General features: G+C 41.7%; 2 protein-coding genes across 2 annotated transcripts in view; one reads left to right on the forward strand and one right to left on the reverse strand.

The window, feature by feature from the left end:
* Nucleotides 1-27,662, forward strand: part of LOC121932767 (zymogen granule membrane protein 16-like) — a 65,156-nt gene that overhangs the window by 34,682 nt on the left and 2,812 nt on the right. Inside the window, exons 2-3 of the mRNA XM_042471735.1 lie at nt 24,921-25,036; nt 27,556-27,602. Coding sequence (XP_042327669.1) covers nt 27,557-27,602 — 46 coding nt within the window. The 5' untranslated portion in view covers nt 24,921-25,036; nt 27,556. The remainder of the gene's footprint in view (nt 1-24,920; nt 25,037-27,555; nt 27,603-27,662) is intronic.
* LOC121933802 (zymogen granule membrane protein 16-like) lies at nt 6,966-11,228 on the reverse strand. Its single transcript, XM_042473793.1, is given in 5 exon segments — nt 6,966-7,204; nt 7,207-7,331; nt 9,921-10,062; nt 10,228-10,283; nt 11,197-11,228. Coding segments are annotated over 4 exon segments (561 nt in total). The 5' UTR covers nt 10,283; nt 11,197-11,228.

Raw genomic sequence — 27,662 nt, forward strand, 5'->3', positions numbered from 1 at the left:
CATTAAATACCACAAAGGCAAAAAGTCTCATCTGATCTAGGGTCAAACTTGGTTAGATATTGCAGGGGAGACCATCAGGGAATGCCAAGTGCTGTAGGCTAGTGCTATTCAAAGTGGCAGTCTGTGCACTGGTGCCAATCCATGAACTTTTGGCTGTCAGTATACCACAAGTTTCTAGGAATAAAAGAAAAAGTTGTATTCAATGGGCACAAATATGTTGCTAATCCATGGCACATTGGAAACAAAACTGCTTTTCCTCACATCAGATAGATTAAAAAGCAGTGCTGTAGGTTATATTTAGAAGAAGGCAATGGCAAACCTCCTCTTAATAAATCTTTCCATGAAAACCCCATAAGTTGGGGTTGACTTGAAGGCACATAAGAACAACAACAACAGTGACAACAAGGGAAAAACAGAATGGTCTATAACATTTTGCTTCATGTTTTGGAGAGATTTCTGATTTTTTTTTCAGAGTGCTGACACAGACCATTATACTTGCAATGGTAATTCTGTCGAACAAAATTAGCTCCAATTTTGCTGAACAAACGCTTTTTGAATTCTGAAGTAGAAATCTCCAACCACCAAGATTCTAAAACTGTTTCTTTCGTTCCTTGGACTGTTTCAGTTCAGCTTTTAATCTGCACTGAAGAATTCTAATACAGTTGGTACCCACAGATTCTGTATCCATGGATTCAGCCCTCCACAGCTTGCCTAAGGTCACCCAGTGGATTTCCATGGTTGAATAAGGATCTGAACCCTGGTTGCCAGAGTCCAACACTCAAACCACAAAACTATGCTGGTTCTGTTCATGGAACACATTACTTTTCAAAAATAATTTTCCAAGCTCTCACAGATGGAAGAAGTGGATGGGAAAAAGCATGGCTATCTTGCAAATATGATCCAGCATGGTGCAGTGGTTTGAGTGCTGGACTATGACTCTGGAGACCAGAGTTTGATTCCTCACTTGGCCATGAAACCCATTGTGTGACCTTGGGCAAGTCACATGCTCTCAGCCTCAGGGTAAGGCAATGGTAAACCACCTCTGAATAACTTCTATCAAGAAAATGCCATGATTGTCTTAGGGTATCCATCAGTTGGAAGTGACTTGAAGGCACACAACAACTTTGGAAACAGTTGAATAGGCAAAAAAGATTTATTGGCTGCTGCTGTGAGTCAAAGAACTCTTCATCTCATGGATAATGTGTATCTAAAGCCCATAGTATTAGATGAAAAGATAGCTCAACCTGCTGTCTCCCAAGGTCAAGAGTGAGAGTTATGTAGCTCTTTAGATTTTGTTGGTCAACAACTTCCAGCATCCCTGAGTTGCCAATGATGAGAAATGCTGTGAGTTGCAGTCCAACAACATCTGGAGGGCAACTTGATCCCCAAACCTGGCCTAGGCCATGAGTAGCACATTTCTCATAAATTCCCTCTCTCTACACAGTTAGGGATGTTCTTGGGGTAGTAACCCCAGTGGAAACCAATGCTGTTGATGTAAGAACTGGCACGGCCACTGATATAACGCAAGACTGTGGCTTTGAAAATCGGAGCTGCATTGAAGGTAGTGCCTGTATCACATCCAAAGATCAAGATGCGCCCTTGGTTGGTGATGATAATAATTTTCTTTTAATCCATAGCTAGCAGTATATTTTAATTTTGTTTTCCAATTTTTCCCCATTGTTCCAATGGGATATTATGTTGCAAATCTTAAGCCCAGGTAACCATAGATTTTTTAATACAGTCTTCTTTCATTTCCTGGGCTAACAAAAATGTATAATTTCTAGCAATTTTATGTTGCTTCTTTGAAAAAAATAATGTCATCAAGTTCTAATTTATTTATTTCAAATCCTCGGGTATTTTTATCTTTTATAAATCTTTCTTTAAATTGTCTGTATGTAAACCAACTTATAGAATAACCCTCTTTTGATAATTCCTCTGGAGTTTTCATACTTATATTTTTGTTGACTTCATCTATTTTCAATAAATATTTGTATGTTACCCAATTATCTGTGATCATTTCTTGTTTTTATGGAAAGCCTCATTAACGGAGACCTATAAAGGGATTTTACTATAAATCCTTGGTTGATATTTTTGCCAAATTCTACTTAGCGCTTTACGAATAAAGTGGTTTTTGAAGGCTTTATTAGCTTTTAATTTTTCATAAAATAGGTAAGCGTGCCAACCAAAAATAATATCGCATTCTTCTAGTTGAAGCTGACTTCTTTTTTCTAAACTACACCAATCTACTTTCCAATCAAAACAACAAGCATAATAATATATATTGAAATTTGGTAATGCTAAACCCCCACATTTAGTACTATCCTGCATTTCTTTTAGTCTCACTCTGGCTTTTAAAGATTCTTTAAACACTCACCAGTCTCATACTCTCTAAATGTCTTGATTTGACAGGGACATTACCTATTAATCCTCTATCATTCCGGTTTTTCAGCTGCTTTCAAAATGTCTCCGTTTCTCTCTCCTCCTCCCACTTTCCCCCTTTGTCCTCACCTTGCTTCAGCTAATGCAAACTGAGTTCAAAATGCAAAAGTAGTGCAACCTGTTAACTCAGCAGGAAGGAGAGGAAAGTTGAAGGCAGAATCTTGCTCTTCCCAGTAGGCTCAGTCAAAAGTAAACTGCTTGAACCCAGTCCTAGTATGCGTCCTTGGTTTTCATTGGTGAAATGTTGGAGGGTATTCTATACCAATGGATGGTGAGAGGTCACCAGCTTATACACAATGTATGTAGAAATCATTCCTTGGTCAGAAGCGCAAACTCAAAAAGTGAGGACTAGAATCTTGAGATCACCCCCCTACTTGCTTCATAAAATGCATTGAACTGGAAGAGATGTTCAGAAGATACTCTTCCTCATGGGCTCTTTTCTGTTTGTATGAATGACCCAAGCAACAGAAGGCAATTAATTGTAACTGCTATACCTCTGTCCTTTGGGATCCTGTGGTTTGTAATTTCATGAGATATTGAGTATTGTGAAGTTGAAGGCTTTCATGGCTGGCATACATAGTTTTTTGTGGGTTTTTCGGGCGCTGTAGTCATGTTCTAGAAGAGTTTATTCCTGATGTTTTGCCTGCATTTGTGGCTGGCATCTTCAAAGAATGAAGCCACAGATGCAGGTGAAACATCAGGAATAAACTCTTCTAGAACATGGCCACATAGCCCAAAACTCCCCAAAAGCTCTACTGAGTATTCTTTACTAGATAACTGCAGTGAACTCCTCTGAACTACAAGACTAGAGCTGTCTAGTTGACAGTTCCAAGTGCCCCATCAAACTACAAATCCCACAGATTCCACAGGATGTAGCCATGACAGTTAAAGTAGTACTGAAGTACTACAACTGCATGCTGAATATACCCAGGGCCTCTTTGCATCGCTCTAGGTTGTTTTCATTCCTTCTGTTTTGCTTCTTTCTTACTGTTGTTCACATCTTGGATAAATCAAGTTCTTCTTTGGAAGACTCCACATTAACTAAGCCTTCCAGATCTCCAAAACAAAACAAAACACCCTCCCTGAAAATGTGGTCAGTCTGGATATCTGAGGTTATGCAGAACTTCTAACAAGTTCTGTGGTAATAACGGTCGGTGAAAGGAGGCAAATACTTGAGACCTTCTAAGAGAATTAAAGCAACTGTCTGTGGTAAAGGTAATTGGAGTAGAGTTAAGTAGCCTGAAAACCCATTTCCCAGCAGTTGCCTATGTATTTTGGTTCACCCTCACTCAAAAGAGAGCATATGCTGGAAAATATCTCCCACCCCACCCCATTGTCTCAATATAGCAGGGAAAGTTCCTATTAATCCTCTGCCATATCACATATTTAGCTGCTTTTAAAATGTTCCAGTTTGTGACTTCTCCTCCCACTTTCCCCTGCCATTTTCTGTTTACTTCATTTGCTGGAAACTGATTTCAAAGTATAAAAGCAGTTTGCATTCAGCTAATTTATAAAGGAGAGCAGAGGAGGTGAAAGAGTCTTGACCTTCCTTCCAGACTCAGGCAAAGGTAAACTGCTTGCAACTTCTCTTAGCTTGTGTGTTCTTTCTCATGCATAATGTTTGCAGTCTTGACCACATTTTGATGTTGTTTGGCCATGAGTCATGCTTTTAGTCTCTGATATGCTGGGGCGTATGTACAAATTTATTTTGGCCAAAGTATTTAACTTCAAGCAATCTTGGGTCATATGATGCTATATACAGAACAATGGGAGAGAGAAAAGATATACAGTCAGCCCTCCGTATCTACTGATTCTGCATCCATGGATTCAACCATCAATGGCTTGAAAATATTCCAAATTTCTCCACCAGCACCCCAAAGCAAACCTTGATTTTGCCATTTTATATAAGGGCCACCATTTTCCTATGCCATTGTATATAATGGGACTTGGGCATCCACAGATTTTAGTATCCACTGGGATCCTGGAACCAAACCTCAGTATATACCAAGAGCTCACTGTATGTATCTGTACCCTGAAAAAGAGTTGTCAGTGGCTTCCCTTGAAGTCTTCATCCCCTAGAAATCTCTCAGGAAAGAGCAGGCAAAGCGAGAGCCTGGGATGCTGAGTTTAGAAATGAATTCATTAATGTTGACAGTTAAAAATGGGGAAACTAATTTGTTTGTGTACATATTGGGAAGAGGTGGGATTTTATATGATTGTGTTATTATTAATTAATGGATGGCTTGTTTTATTGTCACTGTTGTCCTGCAGTGGCACATTTTGTTACTGGATTATGAGATTTTGGACTTTTGTAAAAATGTTGTGTTTATTAGATAAATTAAGAGACAGTATGGCTAGGTCTGCAGTGAACAGTAAATGTAATATCGTAAGTGATTTGCCTAAAGGGTGTTGTAGTGAATGTTGGGAGTGACTACTAGTTGGCTGAGTATTTCAAGAGATGTTAACCAGGCTAGCAGGATGCCAGTTAGAAAGAGAATGCGCAAACAATGTGAGTGTCATAGTTAGGAATAAAATGTAAAAGGATTTCTGAATACTCTGAAGGATTTTCGCACTGGTAGGGCTGGAGATTATTGTTTTCACTGTGGAATGGATAAATGAAAAGAGTTACTGATACAGTTGCTCCTAAGCACCAAATCGAGTGTTCTGGAGCCCATGATCACCTTGGTTTAGATCTGAGGGGAATGAGACAGACTGGACTATGACTACAGTGCAGGTGCTGGAGTAAATGAGATCAGGAATCAACAAAAACTCTCCATGGTACTTACAATGCAGCAGTGATGCATGCCAAAAAAAAAATAAATCCTATTACACACCTTGAATTGCATTCTAAGCCTCCCACCCAGTAGGACTTTTCCAAGTGGTGAGGGGTCTTTTGTGTATGGGCCCAGATTGCTCAGGTATGCAACCTACGGCTACCTGCTGTGAAAGATTTGCTTGGCAGTTTGAGGGAAAAGCTGCTTGCATTCACTCAGAACTTGACAGCCCACTTGTTACAGAGCTTAGGGAGTTGTCCAGTACACCATCTGATCAGTTTTTGTGGGATCAGATTCAGTTATTGAGACCATATGGACAAGATGCTTGAGGAAGTTTGGCTTAATGCATGCAAGCTTGACCCTTATCCTTCTTGGCTGATAAAATCTAGCAGGAGTGGATTGATTGGGATGATATTTAAAGCCCTAAATGGCTTGGGACCACAATACATGAGGAAGCCCCTCTCCCTATCCCTAGATCCTGCTCAAGGATTTAGATTCACTCCAAGGGGACTTTCTCTAGTGAGGTTAATACACTGTGTTGACACATTAGGCAGGGCCTTCTCAGCTGTGGCACCCCAACTGTGGAATGCTGTCCCTCTGTAGGTCTGATTGGCACTAATACCCATGCCATTTGGGTGCCAAGTTGAAACCAGGCTGTTCACAAATGCCTCTGAGTGATAGTGATTCAACTCAAAGACAGTTATATATAGTTTTAAAACTTTTAATTTTTAAAAATTTGTTTTAAATTCATTATATTGTTTAATATGTTTCTAGCTTATGTATCCTTTCTTACAATTTTTAACTTGTAAAAATGTGCTTTTTTGTAAGTGGCTTTGAGATTTCCTGATATAGGGTGGGGTATAAATAAATAAATAAATAAGTTCTTGATAACACTCTGATGTTGCTCGGCCACATGTATCTCAGCTTTCATCTGTGAAATGTTGCCAGACATGCTCCAAACCTACTTTGAGTAGACACACACCCTCCATACAAGACCATGAGAGGCTGCAGTAGTTTGCTTTTGGCTGAGCCTTCTGACCTACTGGGAAGGACAAGATACCTTCCCCTCCTCTCCTCTCCCCAATCCCTGATCTGTTGAGTTGACTGAACAGAAACTACTTTTGCTCTTTAGACTCAGTGATGTTTCCTGCAGAGTGAACAGTTGGTAAAGAAATGCCTAACAGCTTGTTTCAAATATGCTTTTATTGGGTTGATACTGCTTTCCAGCAGTGCCCTTGCTCAGCACATGAAGAGGCAGTTCTGAAGAAACAGAACAGGATTTGGTACAGATTTTGTTCTGTTTAGTTGACTGAGAAAAGTAGGATAGAAACGATGTTGGAAAAAGTGGTGGTATTTGGATGGATCGATGAATGGATGGATAAATGGAAAGGTAGGTGTGGGAGGACTGTATTGTTTGGTGTATGGATGGGTGGAATGATGGAAGAAGGTTGCCTGATAAAAGAAGACACATTGGAAATGACTGGCTAGGCAATTAGGTTATCTTAATGATAACCTAGTCACTGAGGTGGCTGATTAGGGTAGACACCTTGGTGCCCTCCATACATTTGCTCCAAAACTTCCACAATCCCCCACCATTGCTTATGTGAGGACTGATTGGAATTGCAGCCAACTTTTTGGAGTGTCACAATTTGCCTACCCCTGATCTAGCTCACGAGTGGTACATAGCAAAAATCTCAAAGCATTGCATGCAAAAATAGCACCTCTCTTTCAATGCTACGAACAGCTGGTGTTTCATGATTTCTGCTCCACTCCATTCCTTATACATCTTTTAGATTTCCTGGGGTTTTTACTCCAGTGGAAACTCATGGCATTTATGTAAGAACTGGACCAGCCACTGATATAACGTAAGACTATGCCTCTATAAATTGGAACTGCATTAAAGGTATAGCCACGATAGCCATCATAATGATAGCCGTTGTACGCTCCAAAGGTGAAGCTGCGCCCTTGATTCGTGATGAACACAAGATTTGGATATAGCTGTCGTATCTTCCAGTGACTTGGGTGATGGCTTCATCTTCAAACAAGATGATTTCCTCCATCTCACCATCATTGCCACCCACATAGTCGCTCCACTGGCGACAGTAGCGGAACTGGAGACTGGAAGAAGGAAATGGGGTCAGAGTTAGATTAGTCCACCTGCAAAAAATACCTATAGAAAAGCAGGAAAGGTAGGCAAACAAAAAAAATATCATGATATTTTCTAGCCTTCTTGTACCTGCTTTAAGAGACTATGACACAGCTGGTGGCTTCATTAATGTAATGTGAATCTGCACTCAATATTATTGCCGCTACCATACAGTTGCTCTAGGCTTGGGGAGCTATCCAGGTGCTGCTGAACCTATGTTGGGAATTGTGTTCAGCACCAGAATTGCTCCCATGAAAACCAGAGCAACTGCAGTGCAGAGGAATTGTCCTAACACTAAGAATGGACACATTCTGACAGGGGAACAATGCTGGTGGGCTGCACATCCACATCACAGTAAGCAATCATATCTGCATGGATTGTACTAATTGGGAGAAGAACCAAGAACAGCATATTGTGACTTGAGTTCTGGGGAAATGTGATATCCATGAAGAGGAGGAAATTGATGGCAGAAGAAGTGAACTACTGAAAAGGAAGGAAGGAAGGAAGGAATATCTGCTGTAAAGCACACATACACACACCAGAGAGCATTCTGGGAAAACAAGGCACAAAATCTATGCCACCCACACACCCCAAAACAATGCAGGGATGGTAGGTGACACAACTGCAGAATTATCCCCTACCTAGATACTCCCTTTTGAGCAAAGAGGAGCTGCAGAGTAAAGTGAAGTAAAAGGAAAACCTCTACCCTCTTAGGATGGAGGCTGCATGGTGAATGATCACCTTTAAATGCATACTTAACAATGACTTGAAGGCACACAACACCAAACACTAAAATGAACTGAGGAATTGTATGCATTGTTGGCTATAGCTGCTGAGTGTGTGTGTTTGGGGGGGGGAGTCATATGTGGCCCTTGACTATCCTAGAATACCCCACTTGAATCCCTGAAATCATTTCAGAAGAAAAAAATGGCTCCAAATGGGTTTTCCTTTAGGTTGACAATTGACTCCAGGATACCCAGATGTTTGTTTGTTTGTTGCTGTGTGCTTTCAAGTAATTTCTGACTTATGGCGACCATAAGCCATTTTCATGGGGTTATCTTGTCAAGATTTGTTCAGAAGTGGTTTGCCATTGCCTTCCTCTGAGCTGGAGAGCATATGACTTGCTCAAGGTGACCCAGTGGGTTTCATGGTTGAGCAGGGAATCAAACTCTGTCCTCCAGAGTTGTAATCCAATGCTCAGACCACTACACCATGCTGGCTCTCTCTGGGTACTTCTAGGCACCTGAAATGACATCCCTAGCTGCCATCAAGTGTGGCACTGTGGTGCAACTATAGAATGCCATGAGTTGCACGAGTCCAGCAAGGCGGCATGATTCCAACTTTTGGCTTTGAGTCTTTCAAATACTAAAGCATGCCCCTTGGATCCCTGGAGTATGCCCAGCTCTAACCTACAGGCAATATGAAATAATTGGCTAACTAGATCTAAGCCTGTTTTGAAGTCTGCCATCTTCTTGGATTGTGTCATGGGAGCAGCACTGCTCATGTTGGATCCTGGGTTAGCATTGCTGGTGCTTGGATTGCCCATCAGTTGATGTAGACAGAATAAACTCCTTTCTGAATGAGATGCTGTGTCATCACCCACCATCATTGTGTGGGGAAAGGGCAATCCTCATTGCCTGTCTGACACATCAGTTCTGCTGTTTTGAAACCTGTTAGGTGTCCAACCCATGTTATAACTACTGTGGCCTGGATCCCATTGCTACACTAGACCTATTGATTCCATGGGATTTACCTACATGTTGACTCAAACCCTAAACAGTTGAATGACTGAGCATACTCTGCTTGCAAATACTAATAGGATTCTGGCATAGTTAATGGTGATGGGTGCTAGGAACTGCAGTCCTACATTATTAGTTTTAGACTTTAATAGCTTTTACAACTTTTGTATTATGTTGTTGTTGCATCCCTTCAAGTCATTTGGATTCCCCAGTAATTTCCAAGGCCAATGAGAATTTGAACCCTGGTCCCCAAAGTCATAATCCAATGCTCAAACCACCACACCATGTTTGTTTTGTTTTATATATTGTTTTAATTATATTTTGTGTTTAAATTTTACTGTTGTGTTGCCTTGGAGCCTTTATTGGGAGAGGGGCAGGATATAAATTAATTAAATAAAAATTAATTTTAAAAAACTGTAACAGAATCAGCTTTTACCACCATTAAAAGTCAAGTTGCATAATCTTCCAGTTGCCTCTGTCTTCTGCTCACTAACTATCCAGAGTGTGGACGATATCATACCTTTCTCTGGGGCTAGGCAAGATGTTTATGTTAACGTTTGATCATTTTAAAATATGTTTTATTCTTTTAATAGCTATCTGTTTTAATACCATAATTATTTAATTCCTTTTTAATGTACTTTTTAAAAGAATGTTTTTAATTGTACTGTTTTTAATGTTGTGAGCCAGTCTGAGTCCCAGTCCTGGGAAAAGAGCGGGATACAAATAAATATAATAAATATAATAAATAAATAAATAATGACACTTATGTTCCTATATGTTCAGGAATGCCTCCCCCGCAGATCCCCACTTTCACACACTTACCCCGCAATGTAATATTGATTCATCTGGATCCTAATGGCAGTGATAGGTCCCTCTTGTTGGTTTCCAGCTTGCAAAAAGCAGTTTCCACCACTCCCACCAAACTCCCCAGAATAGGAAGAGTCTGAGAGTGGCAGAATGGATGCTGAAACAAGACAGAAAAGAGCTGAACTGAGGTACACAACAACCTTTTCTTGTACCCCCCAGAATGACAGCCTATGATCCACGTTGTTGGGGTTTTACCAATTCAACCCTGAATTTTCAGCAGGTAGTTGAGATATCAATGCAATAACAAATTATCACCATGTACCTGAACTTATGGTGCTTCCAACAAAGAATAAAGTGAGAAGTGTGAAGCCAGACATCCTAGAAAAGAGTTTTACAAGAACAAAAGGTTAGAAAGATTATTGTCTGACTTGGAGAATTGTTCTATGGATACCAAGAGTGAGAGATATGAGTGTTGAATTTAGGAATATCAATGAGAGTTAGTTAGGGTCAGTCGGTGTTAGATGTGTTAAATAAGTAATCTTTGGCCTGTTACAGACTGCCAAAATAAAGCTGCTTCAGGTCTCTTTGGAGGTATGCTATTTAAATGATGCATGCATCCTAAGAATCCGGAAGCTGCACCAAAGCTGCACTCCAGTGCTTAGGAATGGAGTGTGGCTTTGGCTCGACCTCCAGACTCACATCATTTAAATAGCATACCTCCAAAGAGACCCAAAGCAGCTTTATTTCGGCAGTCTGTAACAGGCCTTAAACTTTATGTTAAACTTCTGTTTAATACATTATTTATGTATTACACTCATGTGTCTCTGAAAATACTACATAAGCACTGTTGGAATACTTGAGTTCAGACACCCATTTGAGCCATGGCAGTTTAAATGGTGTCAAGCTACATTATACAGTGTAGAGGTATCCTCAGTTATTCTTAAAGCTTAATGGAAATATATAATTACTAAAACAGTTTTTCAGATGATGTTGGACTCTAGCTCCCACTCGACCTCTGCCCAATGGTGAGGCATGAGAGCTGTAGTTCAGTATTTGAAGGGCTACCATTTCCCTAGTCCTGGCTGAAGATATATGCTCTCCTAGCTCCAGGGACCCTTCCCCAATGCTAAAGAAAGCAAACTACCTAGAAAGCATATGGCCCACCCCAGAGCTATAGAAATTGGATAGCAACTTTTGGAGGAGGAACAGATCTCTTTGTTCCATCATGAAAGGAGAAATGTCCCTCCTTTGAGTTGATTTACAGCCAGACCCATTCCCCTCCCAGACTTACTTTGTGGCTGGAGCAGTGCTGAGGATCCCCCGTGTCTGTATTCTGCATCATGCAGGTGGAGGAGAACCTCTGATTTATAGCTGTCACGGTTTAAGAAGTGGTGTAAGTTTTTAGTAGGAACGCAAACACCAAGAACCACAAGGAAGAACATGACCAAATGTGGGGAAATGAGATGGGGGAAGAAGACACAATGAAGGATAACTGGAGCATCAGGCAAAGGAACAGGTTACATACAAAGTCATCCCTCATTGACTTGACCCTCAAGCAGTAACTTGTTTTTAGGAAACTCAAACTAAACAGCCATGATGGCTGAGCACATCTATCTCCTGAAGCATAAAGGCTGACATTTTGTTGTATATTAGACTTAGAATGTTAAGATGTTGTATGTTACACTTAGAAGCTCTTAATTATTTTATATTCCCATTTATGATTGTGGCACGATTGCCATGGCTGACACTGCCCTCTAAAACCCACTTAAAAACCAGACAACTGTACCAAGTGAAGGAGTTCAGCGCTGGTGAGTGGGACACTGAAGAATGGCACATTCAGCCCCCACTGCCAGAAAACCTTGGTGCAACAAGAAGTTGTGTCAGGACTTCATAGGGGCCCTGCTTCTGTTCATTGCTCCACAACTCGCTGACAGGAGGGGGCTGGATGCATCAGCCTACTTGCCAGTGCTGCAGAACTCCTTTGATTGGTGCAGCTGCCTGGCTTTTAAGGTGGATTTTAGGGGGTCAGATGATCATAGCCACACTATTGTAGCTATGTCTTCCACGCAGGATCTCAATCAAAGCTTTTAAAAGGGAAATATGTCATCCAGCCATACCATTGAGTGATCAGTCCCTCAATAATACATTATCCTTTGTTGTTATTAGGTGCCCTCGACTTATCTCTGACTCATGGTGACCCTGTGGATGAGACAGCTCCAAGACTCCCTATCCTCCACTGTTCTGCTTAGGTCCTACAAATCCAGGCCCATGACCTCCCTAACTGAGTCTAGCCATCAAGTGTGCAGTCCTCCTGTCTTTCTGCTTCCTTCCACTTTTCCTAGCATCATTGTCTTTTTTAAACGAGTCTTTCCTTCTCATGGTGTGTCCAAATGCAATGATCTCAGTTTAGCCATCCTGGCTTCCAGAGAGAGTTTGGCCCTTATCTCTTCTAAGACCCATTTGTTCATCTTTTTGGCTGGCCACAGGATGCTCAGCACTCTTCTCCAGGACAACATCTCAAATGAGTCAATTCTCTTTCTGTCTACCTTCTTCACTGTCCAGCTCTCACATCCATACATGGTGATGGTGATCCGTACATTATCCTTATCCAGACGCAACAAGGTGTAGAACTTTAAAAGTGTTAACTAGAACCTTGAAGCAGACACAAGATTGTTTCACATAGTGGAGGGATAACCACACAGGGGTAGCTGGTGGTTTCCATGACAGTTGAGCAGTGAATCCATTCCATGGGGTAATCTCTCCAAAGTGGTGAACCAAAATAGTTCCCCCCAAAATAGGTACAGCACCTTGGATAGCTTCTTTAAAATTCAGATTTAAAGAAGCATGAGAACCACCAATACCATGGTAACCTGATGACCACTTAGGTCCAAAACTCACTGCAGAAATAATCCAGTTTGAGACTGCTTTAACAGTCTGGGCTCAATGCTAGGGAATTATGGGAACTGTAATTTTGTGAGATATTTTGCCTTTTCAGTCAGAGAGCTCAGATGCCACAATGATTACAATTCCCAGGATTCCCTAGATAAAGTGGTCTCAAACTGAATTATTTCTGCAGTGTGCTTTGGACCGTACTTTTTTAAAAATTGCAGTTTGATCTTATGTTTATTCCTGAGACCCTTCCCTGGATGTTCCAGGGATTAAAATAGGAAAATTAGTTTGCTCTGACAGGTTCACTCTGCATCTAAGCATTAGAATACACTTCACTGTATTCTAATTTCTTCTCCTTTTTTGCTGACTTTAATTCATTGGCAGGGCCGGGTCAAGACCTTCTGCCCTCCTCTCCTGTCCTCAGTTTCAACATGTTGAAGCTGACTGAACTAGTAGTTGAATCTTTCTTCAGCAATGGAGAGGGGAATATGTCCTCCACCTTACTCCAGATGAATATAATTGCTTGAGGGGTATGGTAGATGCTGTATAGAAGAACTGAAGGGAACCTCAAGGGCCATTTAGAGGAACACCTTGTGATGCAGAAGTACACAATTAACGTAGTCTTGAAAGATTTCTGTGGAAAGACCTCTGAAGAAAAGTTCACCACCCTCTCAGGCAGTCTATTCCACTGTCAAATAGCTCTTGCAGTCAACAAGGTCTTCCTAATGTTTCTATTCTCCAACAGTGTGCCACTGCTCTTCCTCCCTAACATCTGCAGCTGCTTGAGTTGCCACCACTTCACCATGCCTAATGGTTCAGCTGGTCTTGTTCACTGGGGGATAACAATTCTCTTTTGGGGACCTATGATTTTGCTTAACATGTGAAAGGGACAGTGTTTGTGAGTTTTGTTCACCTTCAGTTGTGACCATAGTATAATGAAGGGAGGGTGTCCTCCATCCCAAGCCCTGTCCAATTTTCCCTTTGCTATGGACTGGAGCCAGATGAAAACTATCACTCTGAGCTTTTTAAAAATTTCCTCTCTATTAGCATATAAACATCCCACATATACACATGTTTCTCTAATAGATTTCTCCAGTGACATCTAAAAAAAACACACCTACTCTCTACATAAACATACACACAAAGTTTAAAATATGATTTCCTGCTTTCTTCTCACCCATTAATATGTGACATTAGCTCATTCTTCCAACTAAGAAACCACCCCCCAAAAGGGGGGGGGGAGTGAGAGAGATTTAGTCTGAACTTTTAATTATAAATTCAAATGCAAAATATTAATTCTCAGTACCTTACAATATTATATTTTCATCTCTCCCCTGTAACAGTTGCAAAAGAGGTTTCCCAGAATCTATCCTCTGATTTAATCTCTTAACAAAGTAATTAATTTGTCCATTTCTGCCAGGCCCATTTTCTTCTCCATCCATTTTTCTACCATCCAAATCTCTGCACTTTTTCATGTGTCTCATCTCTTGATGTCTCAAGTGGGGATAAAATGTGAAGCCTGGCTATACAAAGTTTAAAATAACTTTTTTCATGACCTCTGGAACCATGTAGTAACTTTCTGGGAGCTGCTGGCAAGGACTCTTGAACCCTTGTGTACCTGTCTTCACATGTGGTGAAGCAGCCATGTCAGGACACCTGAGGTTGTGCACAATTTCTAACAGCTTCTGTAGCAATAACGGTCGATTTGTGGGGTCAAGATTTTGGTTTTCTTTGGAACCCACCAGAGAAGAATGAAACAAGTGTGAGGCAAACGTAACTTAGGCAACATTAGTAGAGCTGGGTAGTCACACTACCTATTGCTAAGCAGTTGTCTCTGTGTGATGCTCTGAAAAAAATGAGGAACTGTGCAAAAACAAGGAGAGCTTGACCAAGGTGTTAAAACAGGTCTACAACACTCCTGTTGCATTCTGGCACATCAGCAGCAATAGCCCATTGCACATCAGTGTCCTGGAGCATCAGTCACTCCACTGGCTACTACTGCAGAACAGATGTCCCTCTGTGAACATCTAGAAGGCAATGCCATAATCACAAAAAGTCAACATGGGTTTCAGAGAAACAAGTCATGCCAGACAAATCTAATCTCTTTCTTTGATAAAATTACCAGCTTGGTAGATGAAGGGAATGCTGTGGATATAGTATATCTTGATTTCAGTAAGGCCTTTGACAGGGTTCCCCATGACATTCTCACAAACAAGCTTGTAAAATGTGGGCTGGACAAGGCAACTGTTAAGTGGATTTGTAATTGGTTGACCGGCTGAACCCAAAGGGTGCTCAACAATGGCACCTTTTCATCCTGGAGAGAAGTAACCAGTGGGGTCCCACAGGGCTCTGTCCTTGGCCCAGTACTGTTCAACATCTTTATCAATGACTTGGAGGAAAAAATTGGGGGAATACTTATCAAATTTGCAGATGACACTAAATTAGGAGGAATAGCTAATACTCCAGAGGACAGGATCAAAATTCAAAATGACCTGAATAGACTAGAAAGCTGGGCCAGAGCTAACAGAATGAACTTCAACAGGGAGAAATGTAAGGTACTGCACTTAGGGCGAAAAAATGAAATGCACAGATATAGGATGGGAGACACCTGGCTTAAGGAGACAACATGTGAAAGGGATCTAGGAGTCCAAGTAGACCACAAGCTGAACATGAGTCAACAGTGCGATGCGGCAGCTAACAAGGCCAATGCGATTTTAGGCTGCATCAATAGAAGTATCGTATCTAGATCCAGCGAAGTAATAGTGCCACTATATTCTGCTCTGGTCAGGCCCCACCTGGAATATTGTGTCCAGTTCTGGGCGCCACAATTCAAAAAGGACATTGAGAAACTGGAGCGTGTCCAAAGGAGGGCAACTAAAATGGTGAAAGGTCTGGAAACCTTGCCCTATGAGGAACGGCTCAGGGAGCTGGGGATGTTTAGCCTGGAAAAGAGAAGGTTAAGAGGTGATATGATAGCCCTATTTAAATACTTGAAGGGATGTCATATTGAGGAGGGAGCGAGCTTGTTTTCTGCTGCTCCAGAGACTAGGACCCGGAGCAATGGATGCAAGCTACAGGAAAAGAGATTCCACCTCAACATTAGGAGGAATTTCCTGACAGTAAGGGCTGTTCGACAGTGGAACACACTTCCTCGGAGTGTAGTGGAGTCTCCCTCCTTGGAGGTCTTCAAACAGAGGCTGGATGGCCATCTGTCGGCGATGCTTTGATCTGGATTTCCTGCATGGCAGGGGGTTGGACTGGATGGCCCTTGCGGTCTCTTCCAACTCTATGATTCTATGATTCTATGATTCTATGTTATAGTGTCATAGCAGCCACTAGGTCAGTGATTCCCAAACTTTGGTCCTCCAAGTGTTTTGGACTTCAGCTATCAGAAACCCCAACTAGCTTGGCCAACAGTATGGAATTCTGGGAGTTGAAGTCCAAAACATCTCGAGGACCAAAGTTTGGGAAACACTGCCCTAGGTGAATCCAAAGCTATTCAATTATGTTTCCTACATACTTTTCATAGTCCACTTATGAAAAGCTATGTCCCCTGCTGTATTCCAGCCAAAATGTGTCCTCATCAAATGACGGATTTATGACTGGAATAGCTGGCGTACTTCCTGAATTGATCTCACTGAAAGGCAACTTTATTCATTTATTGCAGGTGGGGGGTTTGTTTCCCCTGGCAAAAATGTGGGATGTCTTCAAACATGACCACAAAGTAATCTCTCCTCTGGTATGAGAGTGACCGTAGCAATTGGCAAATGAGGATATTTTTAGTGGAGAAAAGCATATGGACACTCCTTTTGAACAGCAGCAAAACTCCAAAAGGATATTCCCCAGTGTTTGGTGGAACAAATCCTGTAAAAATGTATACTTTTCTTAATGGCTGCATTCAGGTCAGCAAGACAAGCAAATCTGATGGGGCTTTCAATGCTGGACCAAGAAAATGGTTCAGGGAGAAGTACTGTAGTTTTTGTTTCTTTGTCAGCGTCCAGGCACCAAGAAATATTTTGAGATGAGCCAGGCATGGAGGGAAAAAATACCCCAGGCTCCACTTGAGCCAGAATGGTACCAAGCTTCTGTTGATTCCAATCAAGCAGGTGGCAAAATAATTTTTCAACTGGCTCCTGAGGGAAAGCTAGTAGGAACTGTGTGGGGAGTCTCTGGTTTGGGATGAATAATCTCTAGAGGATGATGGCTTATCCCTAGGGGGTGAGGGAGAAAATGTGTTTGATCACCAAAATGCTGCTGGGATAGAAATGTCATCTTCCCTTGAGAACAATTCTCTTCCTTAGCAGGAGAGCTTGGCCAACCTTCCCAAAGCCCTGCTGGGTTCCTGCCGGCAGAGTGGAGGAAAGAGTGGAACAGGATTTCTTGTCCTTCTCCCACAAATTCTGAAGGGTAACATATAACCAGCTACAAGGCTGGTTTAAAGCTTTCAATTTGTAGTGTGTATGAATGTGTGTGGTAGATTTATGAAGCTTTGGATGAAGTGTATCTAGAACAGACCCCTCCACCAGTGACACATCTTCATCTACTGAGTTCACCCCCTGAAGTGCCTGGTGAACATTATAATTCTCTTTTTGGAAGGTTTTTTTTTTGGGGGGGAGCGGGGGGAGGGAACCTTATTTCTTCTACCATACTCAAGGACATACATGTACTTAAGGGATACAAGGCCTGCAGTGGGACACACACAACTGTATTTTCCAGTGCTGCACTACTTCTTTTCACCTACAGCATCTGCTGTGGCCTGAGGTGGTGACCACTTTATCCTGTCTTATGGGTAGAGCTGACCTTGTGCATTTTATTGTTGTTGTTTGTAACTGCCTTCAAGCCAACCTCAACTGATGGCGACCCTAGGAATGAGATACCTCCAACACCTCCTATCCTCAACTGCAGGATTTTTCATTGAGTCTATCCATCTAGTATGTGGACTTTTTCCTCTCTTTACTACATTTCCTAGCTGATTGTCTTTTCTACTGTGTCATGTCTCTCATGATGTGGCTGAAGTATGAGAGTCTCAATTTAGTTGTATTCCAGGGAGAATTCTGGGTTGATCTTTTCTAGGACCCATTTGTTCATCTTTTTGGCCATCCATGGTATCCTCAGCACCCTTCTCCAGCACCACATCTCAAATGAGTTGATCTTCTTTGGGTCTCTTTATGTACACAGCTCTCACACATACACATAATGACGGAGAACACAATGGCTTGGATGATCCTCACTTTAGTGTTCAGTTTTATCTCTTTACAGTTTAGGCTCTTGTCTAGTTCTTTCATAGATGCCCTTCCCAGTGCAATGACCTTGTGCATTAGGTGATAACAATTCTCTTTTAGGAGGCTTTTGGAAACCTGTATCTGATTTTGGGAACCTGATATCTGAAGAAATTAGCCTTTGTGGTTTGTGTTGGCCTTCTATTGTTAAATGTTATGTTTCTAAGGAATGAAGCAAGTCCCTTAAATCTTTTTCTTTTTTAAATCTTGTGGTCCAACAGCCATATTTGTATATATGTGGTAAAGCAGAATTTCTAAGAGGTTCTGTGGCAATAACAGGCTATGCAAGAAGAAGATTCTGGGTTAATCTGGAATTTACATGAGAAAAATGAAGCAACAAGATGAAGCTATTAGTTAAATGTAGTAGAAAGAGAAAACCACACAGTCCACCATATAATCTGCCAGAAATGAGGAGCTGTGCCAAAATATCTAGCATAATCCCCACCTCCCTTCAATCTTTCTTAAAGCTTCCGCAAAAATGAGTGGCTTTACAGACTTGACCATTTTGGGAGACCTTTCTGCATTGTTTCTATTTCTATGATTCTTGTCTTGAAGTATGATGACCAGAGGCCTTTTCATACTACACAGTTATATCATTATGGTTGAGATCTTGCATCAAACACATAGCCATAAAGTCATAGCTATGCTTTAACTCTTCATTTGGCTCCCGAAACCATCCTAAAAGCCAGTCAGTTGTCCAGAATAATAGACATTTGGGGTGCTGCCAAGTAGGATGCTGAAAGATGGCATGGCCAGCCCCTCCTGCCAGTGAACTTGCTGACTGGCTTTTAAAGTTGCTTTCAGGATCATTTGTGGTCACATCAATAGTGCCATGGTTGCAGATGAGAATATGAACCAGTTACAACATCTTAAATCCAATTTAGGACATTGTAAAGGACTATCAAAATGCCAGCCTATGATTCCACTTCAGCTGACATTGCAGCATCCTATGGAATCCTGGTCTTTACAATTTAGAATTCACAGAAATACAATTTAGAATATTTTACAAATTTTTAGAATTCTTAACCAGAGTGCTCTAGGGCCTCAGAAGACTACAAGCCCCAGGATTACATAAGATGTTGCCATGGCAATTAAATTGTAATCATAGTGCTATAACTGTGTATTTTGAAAGGACCCCTGAGGTTCATAGTATTCTGAGAATGGCAACTCCAGAGATTTGTATAGATTTATAGTACTTGGATGGGAGGCTGCCAATGAATACCAGATGCTGTGGGATACATTTCAGAGGAAGGAATTGGAAAAAAACCCACATCTGAGTATTCCTTGCTAAGAAAACCCTGTGAAATTCATGGGATCGCCATAAGTCAGCAGCCAGTTTGAAGGCACACATTCACACAAATGCACACATCATGATAACTGGCAGTTTTGTTTTCAATTACTGTACTTTCTTATATCATGTTCTCCCTGTCTGAATCTACCTTTTTCACAACAGTTACATACTGTGTCAACCCTTTCCTCCAGATATATCTAAGACAATCACAAGCCCCCTTTCCAGGATAATCACTGACAACAGTATATTTGGGGTGACACACACACACACACACACACACACACACACACACGGTGAGAGAGAAGGGGGATTGTATTAAGCAGCCATGTCGGTACTTGTGAAATTATACAGCATTTCTAACAGGTTCTGTGGCAATAACAGTCTTTGCTAGGAGACTGTATCCCTTTATGCTTGCTTATATTGAACCACATTTGCCATTTTAATGCCCATTCCTCCACTTGCAAGAGGTCTTTTGGGAGTACATCATTTCCTTTTGTTCTCACCTCCATGGATAATTTGGTGACATGCATCATCAGATGCTTTGTTTTGCCTTTGGTCCTTTTAACACTATTATGTTCCTCTGGGGAGAAATACTGTACAAGCCAGCCAAGCTGATGCAGAAATGCCCTTATGTTCTGCTGGTTTGGGACCCTCTGTGCCCATGTGGAAGAGGGTGCTTGAGTGGGATGTGAATGACCTCTTTGCCCAGATGACCTCTTCGGTCTCTTCTTCCTTGAGGAATCCAAAGACAGTTGGCGATTCCTAGAGAGGTTGTTTCTCCTCAGTGTTTGACCCTGATATAACTCAGTGTAACAATTTCAAACAAGATGAATTCTACATATCTTCTGTCATCAAGATTTATTTTCATTGGCCCTTTTCTCACTCCGGCTCCCATTTCCTGTTCCCTCTGAAATATCAGTCACGGTCTATACACTTTCCTATTTTGATCTCTGAGGCTGGTGCTGGCTACACTCATTGAAATCCAGTTTACAATGGAGCCTTCTAGATGTTCCTGGACTGCAACTCCCACGATTCCTTGCTATTGTCTCTGCTGGCTATGATTGACAGGAGTTGCAATCTGGCAATGTTTAGGGGCTCGTTTTTCCCCAGTTTCCTGATAATACTCCACAACTCACTGTAACTACGTCAAAGGATGCATAACTGAAATGGGTTATCAGACTGAAAACTAGAGATGGCTCCTATATCTTTAATGGGGAAATTTCAGAAAATGTTGTTTTTCACACAACCAGCTAAAACATCTGCCTTTTTAATAACCTCTGAATTGTTATTAAAGGTACAGGAACCACCTCCAATTTCCAATCTGATATCCCTATACTCTTTCCTACCATGTCTTATACAAGTGACTCAATAACAGGGTTGCCATTTGTCCCAGAAAACCTGGAAAATCCTGGGTTAAAAGGACTAAATATGTCCCAGCTGGCTGGACCAGTTGAAGCATTAAATCCAGGATTTCTTCTTTGTTGCAGGCCGGTGGGTAAGTTAAAACATGGCAATGGTGATGAAACAGCAAACCATGCAAGAAGACTGGCACTGGTGGGAGCGTCATCCTGCCTTGCAGGTTTCGATGCTACTGCACAGGTGTAGCATTGCCATCTTATTCTTCCACTCCCTCCCACCTTCCCCCTGACAGACCCAGAGGTCAGGAAAGGAAAGGTGATCAGCAGCGATGGCCTTGTGTTGTGTGGTGATTGTGTTGTGGCTTGAACCTAGGGCTAGGCAGCATGGTGGAAGTTCACTTCCAAGCAGCCTTGAAAGAGTAAAGGGAGTCCTAGGGGACATTCACATTTATTTATTTTTGTTTTGAGGAGATCCGGATCTCCACAGTGATGCAATACTGGATCAGTGTTCCACTACGTTTTCCATTTCCAAATTTCTCCATGACATTTAACCCTGTTGCCATTCACACTTGCCACCTTTTCAGTTTAAAATGGAGATGACTCCATTTCTGGGAATGATGTGGCGCAATCCAAATCGATTCAACAACTTACTCACACTACTGAAGATGTGGATCGTTGTGGCTCTTAAAAAAAGATACACTTAAAGACCCAGTGTCGAATACAGCAGGTTAAGTGGGTTTTTCAGTACAGTGGTACCCCGGGATACGAAAGCATCGCCTTACGAAATTCCTGGGATACGAAAAAATCCTATAGGAAAAAACTGTTCCGGGTTACATTTTTTTTTGGCTTACGAAAAAAATTTTTGGTGCTTTTCGGCGCTTTTTCGCACGAAATCGCGGCTTTTAGCGCTAGCGCCTATGGCTTTTTCGGGTTACGAAAAAAATCGGGTTACGAACGCCGCGGCGGAACGAATTAATTTCGTAACCCGAGGCACCACTGTATTCCCCCCCTCAGGAAACTGCACTAAGTGCAGTTGGGACAAGTGTGAACGCCACGGCAATAATCCAGTTTCACATCAGGTTATTTTCATAGTGGGAATGGGGTCCTACTCTCTTGGTACTGGTACTGAGGTTGAAACATAACTTTAGAAAAAGTGCAATGATTGTTGAATCTGTATAATCAGAATATAAATTAATAATATGCATAATTATAATAATTGGCACAATATGCAAATTAGGTGCCCAGATATGAGGGACAGGAATATAACAGCTCATCTTGATATAGACATGTTCTTCCTTAAGTACATTTTCTTAGCTAGAAAAATCTATTTTTGCAATGCCCCATGAAAATATCCTTATCTACCAGAAGGAGAAAGAAGATGGCTCTGAAAATCTGGTTCATGCCTTAGTGGCTTAAGTGCATTTCCCTGTCTCTCAGGGTTTTACAAGGTTGTTTCACTGTAGGGATTCCCCCCCCCCCCAAAGTCATTAGCAAAATTCCTGCCTTGAAGCCACTGAAGAAACTGTCAAAGAATCTCTTAATTTCATCTTCGCTGTACAACATTTTTTGGTTCTGAGCCATTTTCTTAAATCCCCTCTGTGGTATCCTTTTATAATGCTTTTATAATCCTTTTATTGCTTATTAATCATTTATTTAACACACTGCATGCCCTCCAACATTTCAAAGATGTAAAATGGGACACATGTGGTCAAGCAACATTGGAATGTGATCAAGATGGCAAATATTGTGAACGAAGAAAAAACACAAGTGAAGAGAGGCTGCAGCAATTTGCTTTTGCCTGCATCTACTGGAAAGAGCAAGATTCTGCTCCCTCCTCTCCTTCCTGCTGAGTTAATGGAATGCAAACTACTTTTACACTTTGATCAAATTCTGTTTGAACAATGGAACCGTGCTGAAAACAATGGGGGAAGGTTGAGGAGGAGATAAGAGAAACTGGAACTCTTTAAAAGCATCTGAAAAAGTGGGCTGGCAGAGGATTAATTGGGACTGTCTTTTTCAGTTCAGGACACTTGTAGGGTGTGACATTGATATCAACTCTAAAACCTCATAAGATAGTTCACAAATGATTTAACACAAAATGCAGAAAGCAAGTTTACAATCCAAAAAGACAAGACTGCAATAAGGTGAAAGAAGGAAAGAAAAATAAAGAAGAAATGGAAAAGAGAAAAGAAGAAAATTCAAACCCTAGTTCTTAACATCATGCAGTGTTCCCACAGTGATGAGGTTGGATGGGGAAAAAATCTATATACAGTAGTTTGAGAAACAGGTATCATTGCATCTCTAACAAATTGTCTGCTGCCCTGTCTTTCCTCAAAAGGGTTGTAGTACACCAGCAATTGTGTTTTTCTTACAAGGCATGGAGCATTAGGCTTGTGGAGCATAGACAGAAATAGCCTGTTCCTTGGATGGCCATCTGTCTGTCTGTCTGTCTGTTTGTCTGTCTATCTATCTATCTATCTATCTATCTATCTATCTATCTATCTATCTATGGTGGATGCTGCATAAGGGGCACTCTTACTCCCAGGTAGCATTCAGGAGAAACAGATGATATCCATTCTCCTTGCATTCTGTGGAGAAGGGTCCAGCCAAGTTGGTAAAAGCAGTAGCAAATGGCAACTGCAGTTCCTCACTGGCTGCATCCTTACTGCAGAAATAATTCAGTTTGACACCTCTTTTAAATGTCATGGCTTAATGCTATGGGATGCTGGGAATTGTAGTTTGTTGTAGTTCTTTCTAGAGCTCTCTGACAGAGAAGGCTAAATAGCTCACAAAACTACAATGCCCAGCATTCCATAACATTAAGCCATGGCAGTTAAAGTGGTGTCAAACTGAATTGTTCCTGCAGTGTGGATACAGCCCCTGACTGTGTTCAACTAATCATCAGCAAAAGATTGACCAAGGCCATCAATATGAATCTTTTTGGTTCATCAAACACTTGAAATTTCTCCAAGGCCTGCTGGAAAATGAATGGTCTTTGGCTGGTATCTGAAGGTTGGCAAGAAGAAGAGATTGCCCTTGAGATGGAGTTCCAGAAAGTTGGTGCTACTCCTAAAAAAAGCTTTGACTAGATGTAGATTACCATCTTCTATATCATGCATATTGTTTCTGGGCAGAGTAACTACCATCTCCCTATTCAGAAAAGAAGCCATGTATAAGCCATAAGAGGCCTTACAGTCAAAAGAGGCTTTACAGTCTTTCCCAGTTCAATGAATTCTATTATACAAAAAGCATGGCTATTGCCAAGATTTTAATCCTCACATTTCAAGTTTTTCACCTCCATGATCTTCTCTGAGAAACAATTCAGACATGCTGTAAACAATTCACTGACTTAGTACCCAGTAAGCCTGAATGTCTGAATTACTTTGCTTTAACAGTGTTGTGTCCAGAGTTTGGCCATCCTTAGTGTTTGGTGTAGAAGGACCTTTTCACTCAACACAATCCTTGTTTGAGGTTTTACTCACCAGGGAATGTCCAAGATATCTTCTTGTACCTGATCGTAACTGCTTGCTCCTTTTTTTCACCCTTTGTGGCCTAAATACCTTAAAGAAGTGGTTCTCAAAAGGTGGGGCAGGACCCTTGGAGGGGGCCAGGGTGGCTCAAGGGGAGGAGACTTGGAGGCCCTGATCCCTTTTCCTCTTCTCAAACTTTTTAATGTGAAAAATTTACACACACATTGGGTTAAATATTGAATTTACTTAAATAAAATTGTTCTAATTTGAACAATGTGATTACTGTATAATTACAAATACTGTATACATGAATGTGCGGATGAAAATATGCACACTAAATAAGCAAAATATTTTTATTCATCTACTATGTCAAGTGGGGAATGGTGATGTCCACATGCAAATATAAAGGGGTTTCCCAAAGGTAAAAGGGTTGAGTACCACTGCCCTAAAGGCATCAGATCTCAGCTGATCTTGCAAGCTAAACAGAGTCAACTCTGTTTAGTGCTTGGATGTGGGACTGCCAATGAATTTCAGGTCCTGTCAGCTATATTTCAGAGGAAGGAACTGGCAAAACCACCTCTGAGTATTTCTTGCCCAAGAAAACCCTATGAAATTTATGGGGTCACCATATATTGACAGGTGACTTGAAGGCACATACACACACACCTCACCTTTTCCTACTCACTTCCTTAATTTTTGTAATAGTTCTCCTTGCTATTTGCCAACAGGTCAGAAAGGTGATGCCACATCTTAGTTAGTGATGGATATAAAATTCAAAGGTTTCTCTTCAGCTGATACTACACAACACAGGCACAGACTTAAGGAGGACTGTTTACACTGTCAGGTAAGTCACAGCTGGGAGAATGGTGAGACTTCTCATGAAAACCAAATGAAAAGCAGGAACAGTGGCCTGACTAGGAGGTGTAGGGGGTACACCTGGTGACACCCATCAGAGGAGGTGACATTGCCAGGGCGGCAATGTTGGCCATGTGCCTGGCACCCTGAGGAAATCTCATCCTGGTTGTTGGAGATGGGGGCAGATGGGGCCACCGTTCTTGCTCAGGATGAGGAGTAAGAGCAGGAGGCTCCACCATGCCCACCTAGCTCATCCTGGATGGGCCAGCCATGCATTTGGAGCACCAAATGAATAGTGGCACCCTAGCAAGCCAAGAATATGGGAGTGGGGATTTTCTTGCATGTGGTGTCTCTGAGGCCTAGCACACTCTCTTGCAGATTGAGAAGCTGAGCATTGGTGAGGATTGTATGATGTCTCATGTGTGTGTGTGGGCTCCCCAATTCCCATGACAGTTGTCCCCCATTCTGGCTGATGATAGGTGACACCATGGGGTTAACACCATGAGTGGCACTGGGGTGACATCTACCTCCCTAATAAGGAACAGGAAAAACTCTTTACCTCCATGGCTGGTATTTGTTTTGAGGGACCACCTGCCATATTCAGGAGGTGACTTGTGATGGCTACTTGGGGCGGGTTACAAACCGCCATTTTGTATGTATTCACTACGTATTAGGGTTAGGAAGGGGCGGTGCTTCCGCACCCCCCTAACCCTAGTATGTAGTGAATACGTACAATATGGCGGTGGCCATTCCACATGGCCGCCACCATATTGATGTAGCGGACGCTGTGCGTCCGCATGTCGCACGGTGCTTATGTCGCGAGTGCGCCATTGGCGCCTCGCGGCGTCATAATTGCGCCACAGGAAGAAGCTCCATTTTGGAGCTTCTTTTTTGCTCCGAGCGGGAGTCGCGCGGTTTGGCTGCTGCGGCTCCCTCGCGCAGCAAACAGCAGCGCCGGCAGACCGCCACAAAGCGGTGGTCTGTAACGCATCTTGGAGTTCTACGCATCTCTTACAAACTGTATATTGCTGGTGGGGCACCTATTATAAAAAAAGGTAAAGGTTTCTCCTTTGACATGAATGTCTAGTCATGTCTGACTATAGAGGGTGGCGCTCATCTCTGTTATTAAGCCAAAGAGCCAGCATTGTCAAAGATGACTCCATAGTCATGTGGCCAGGATGACCACACAGAACGCTGTTAGCAGTTTTACATACTTTCAAACTGCTAGATTGGCAGAAATTGGGAATAGTGATGGGAGCTCACTCGGTCATGCGGTGCTTAGGTGGAAACATTTATTCAGGTATGGGAGTGTCTTTTAAGAAACCTTGAGGAGCTGAAGTGCGCATGGAGCACACTTAGTATAGATCCTGGAGATATGGTGCAATTGGACAAACTTCCTTTAGAACAGCGGTACACAAAGTAGGGCCACTCAACCCCACAGTTTCAGCCCCTGAAGATCCTGATAGCTCCCCAAAGTCATCTGAACCACTCATGTTTTTTTTAAAATTGCCTGTTTTTCAAGTGATTTTCCACCTCATATGAACACAGCAGTGTAGCTGCTTACTCCCCTCACCCACTTTAACAGCCTCTTTAGGATTGTTTTCAGCCAAAAAGTGTGACCAGAAGTGACACAATGACATTTCTGGTGTTCTTTGATGTATCATGCAGAGGCATGGAGGTAAAAGTGGCCTTTGACCACCTTTCCCTGTGCAGTTAGTTGCCCACTTTATATTTAGAAGGTAAAAAATCTGGAAGCAATGATGCAAAACTTTGCCAAGTAAATCTAGACCATCTTCACTGTACTTCTTACACTGTGCCCTCCAACTGTCCTCATTAGGAAGGAACCGTCCCTATTAATCCTCTGTTGTCCCATTTTTGAGCTGTTTTTAAGATGACTCAGTTTCTCTCTTCTCCTTCCACTTTTCCTTCAGTTTATATCAATCACTGCAAAACTAAGTTCAAAGTGCAAATGTAGTTTGCACTGAATTAAATGAGCAGAGAGGAAAGAAGAAGAAGAGACAGAATCTTTTCTTTCCCAGTTGTCTCTAGCAAAAGCAAACTGCTGCAGCTACTCAGGTTTGCATCCTTCTGAGGTCGCTAAAATGAGTACCCAGACGGTTGGGGGCAAATTAGCTTACTTGCTAATTAGCTTACTTGCTGTTCACCGCTATGATCTTTGGACTAGTGGTATATAAATAAAACAAATTATTATTATTATTATTATTATTATTATTATTATTATTACTCCTTGCTTTTGTGTTTTTCTCCATTAATACCTTTGCCGTCTTGATTACACTTCCATGTTACTTGGCCATGTGAGTCCCAGTTTTTATCTATAATCTATGTCAGAGGATATGTCACACTTTATAGGACTCTTGGACCTAAGGCTCACAATGCCTTAGAAGGGACTATATGGACTATGTTGTCCTGAGCATCTTGGCAAATAGGGTAGGCTATAGTAGAGTATAATACTTTAATTAACTTGTTTTATTAAACTTCTCTTTCTAGGATGTTTTTCCTCACCTTCCTCACATTATTCACCACCATCCATGCAGGTAAATCCAGCTGTAGGTTTTAGAGCATGTGTTGTTAATGTGCTGTGGACAGTTGCTTGG

This window comes from Sceloporus undulatus, chromosome 6 (genome assembly GCF_019175285.1).
Source record: "Sceloporus undulatus isolate JIND9_A2432 ecotype Alabama chromosome 6, SceUnd_v1.1, whole genome shotgun sequence".
In the NCBI taxonomy this organism is placed as follows: domain Eukaryota; kingdom Metazoa; phylum Chordata; class Lepidosauria; order Squamata; family Phrynosomatidae; genus Sceloporus; species Sceloporus undulatus.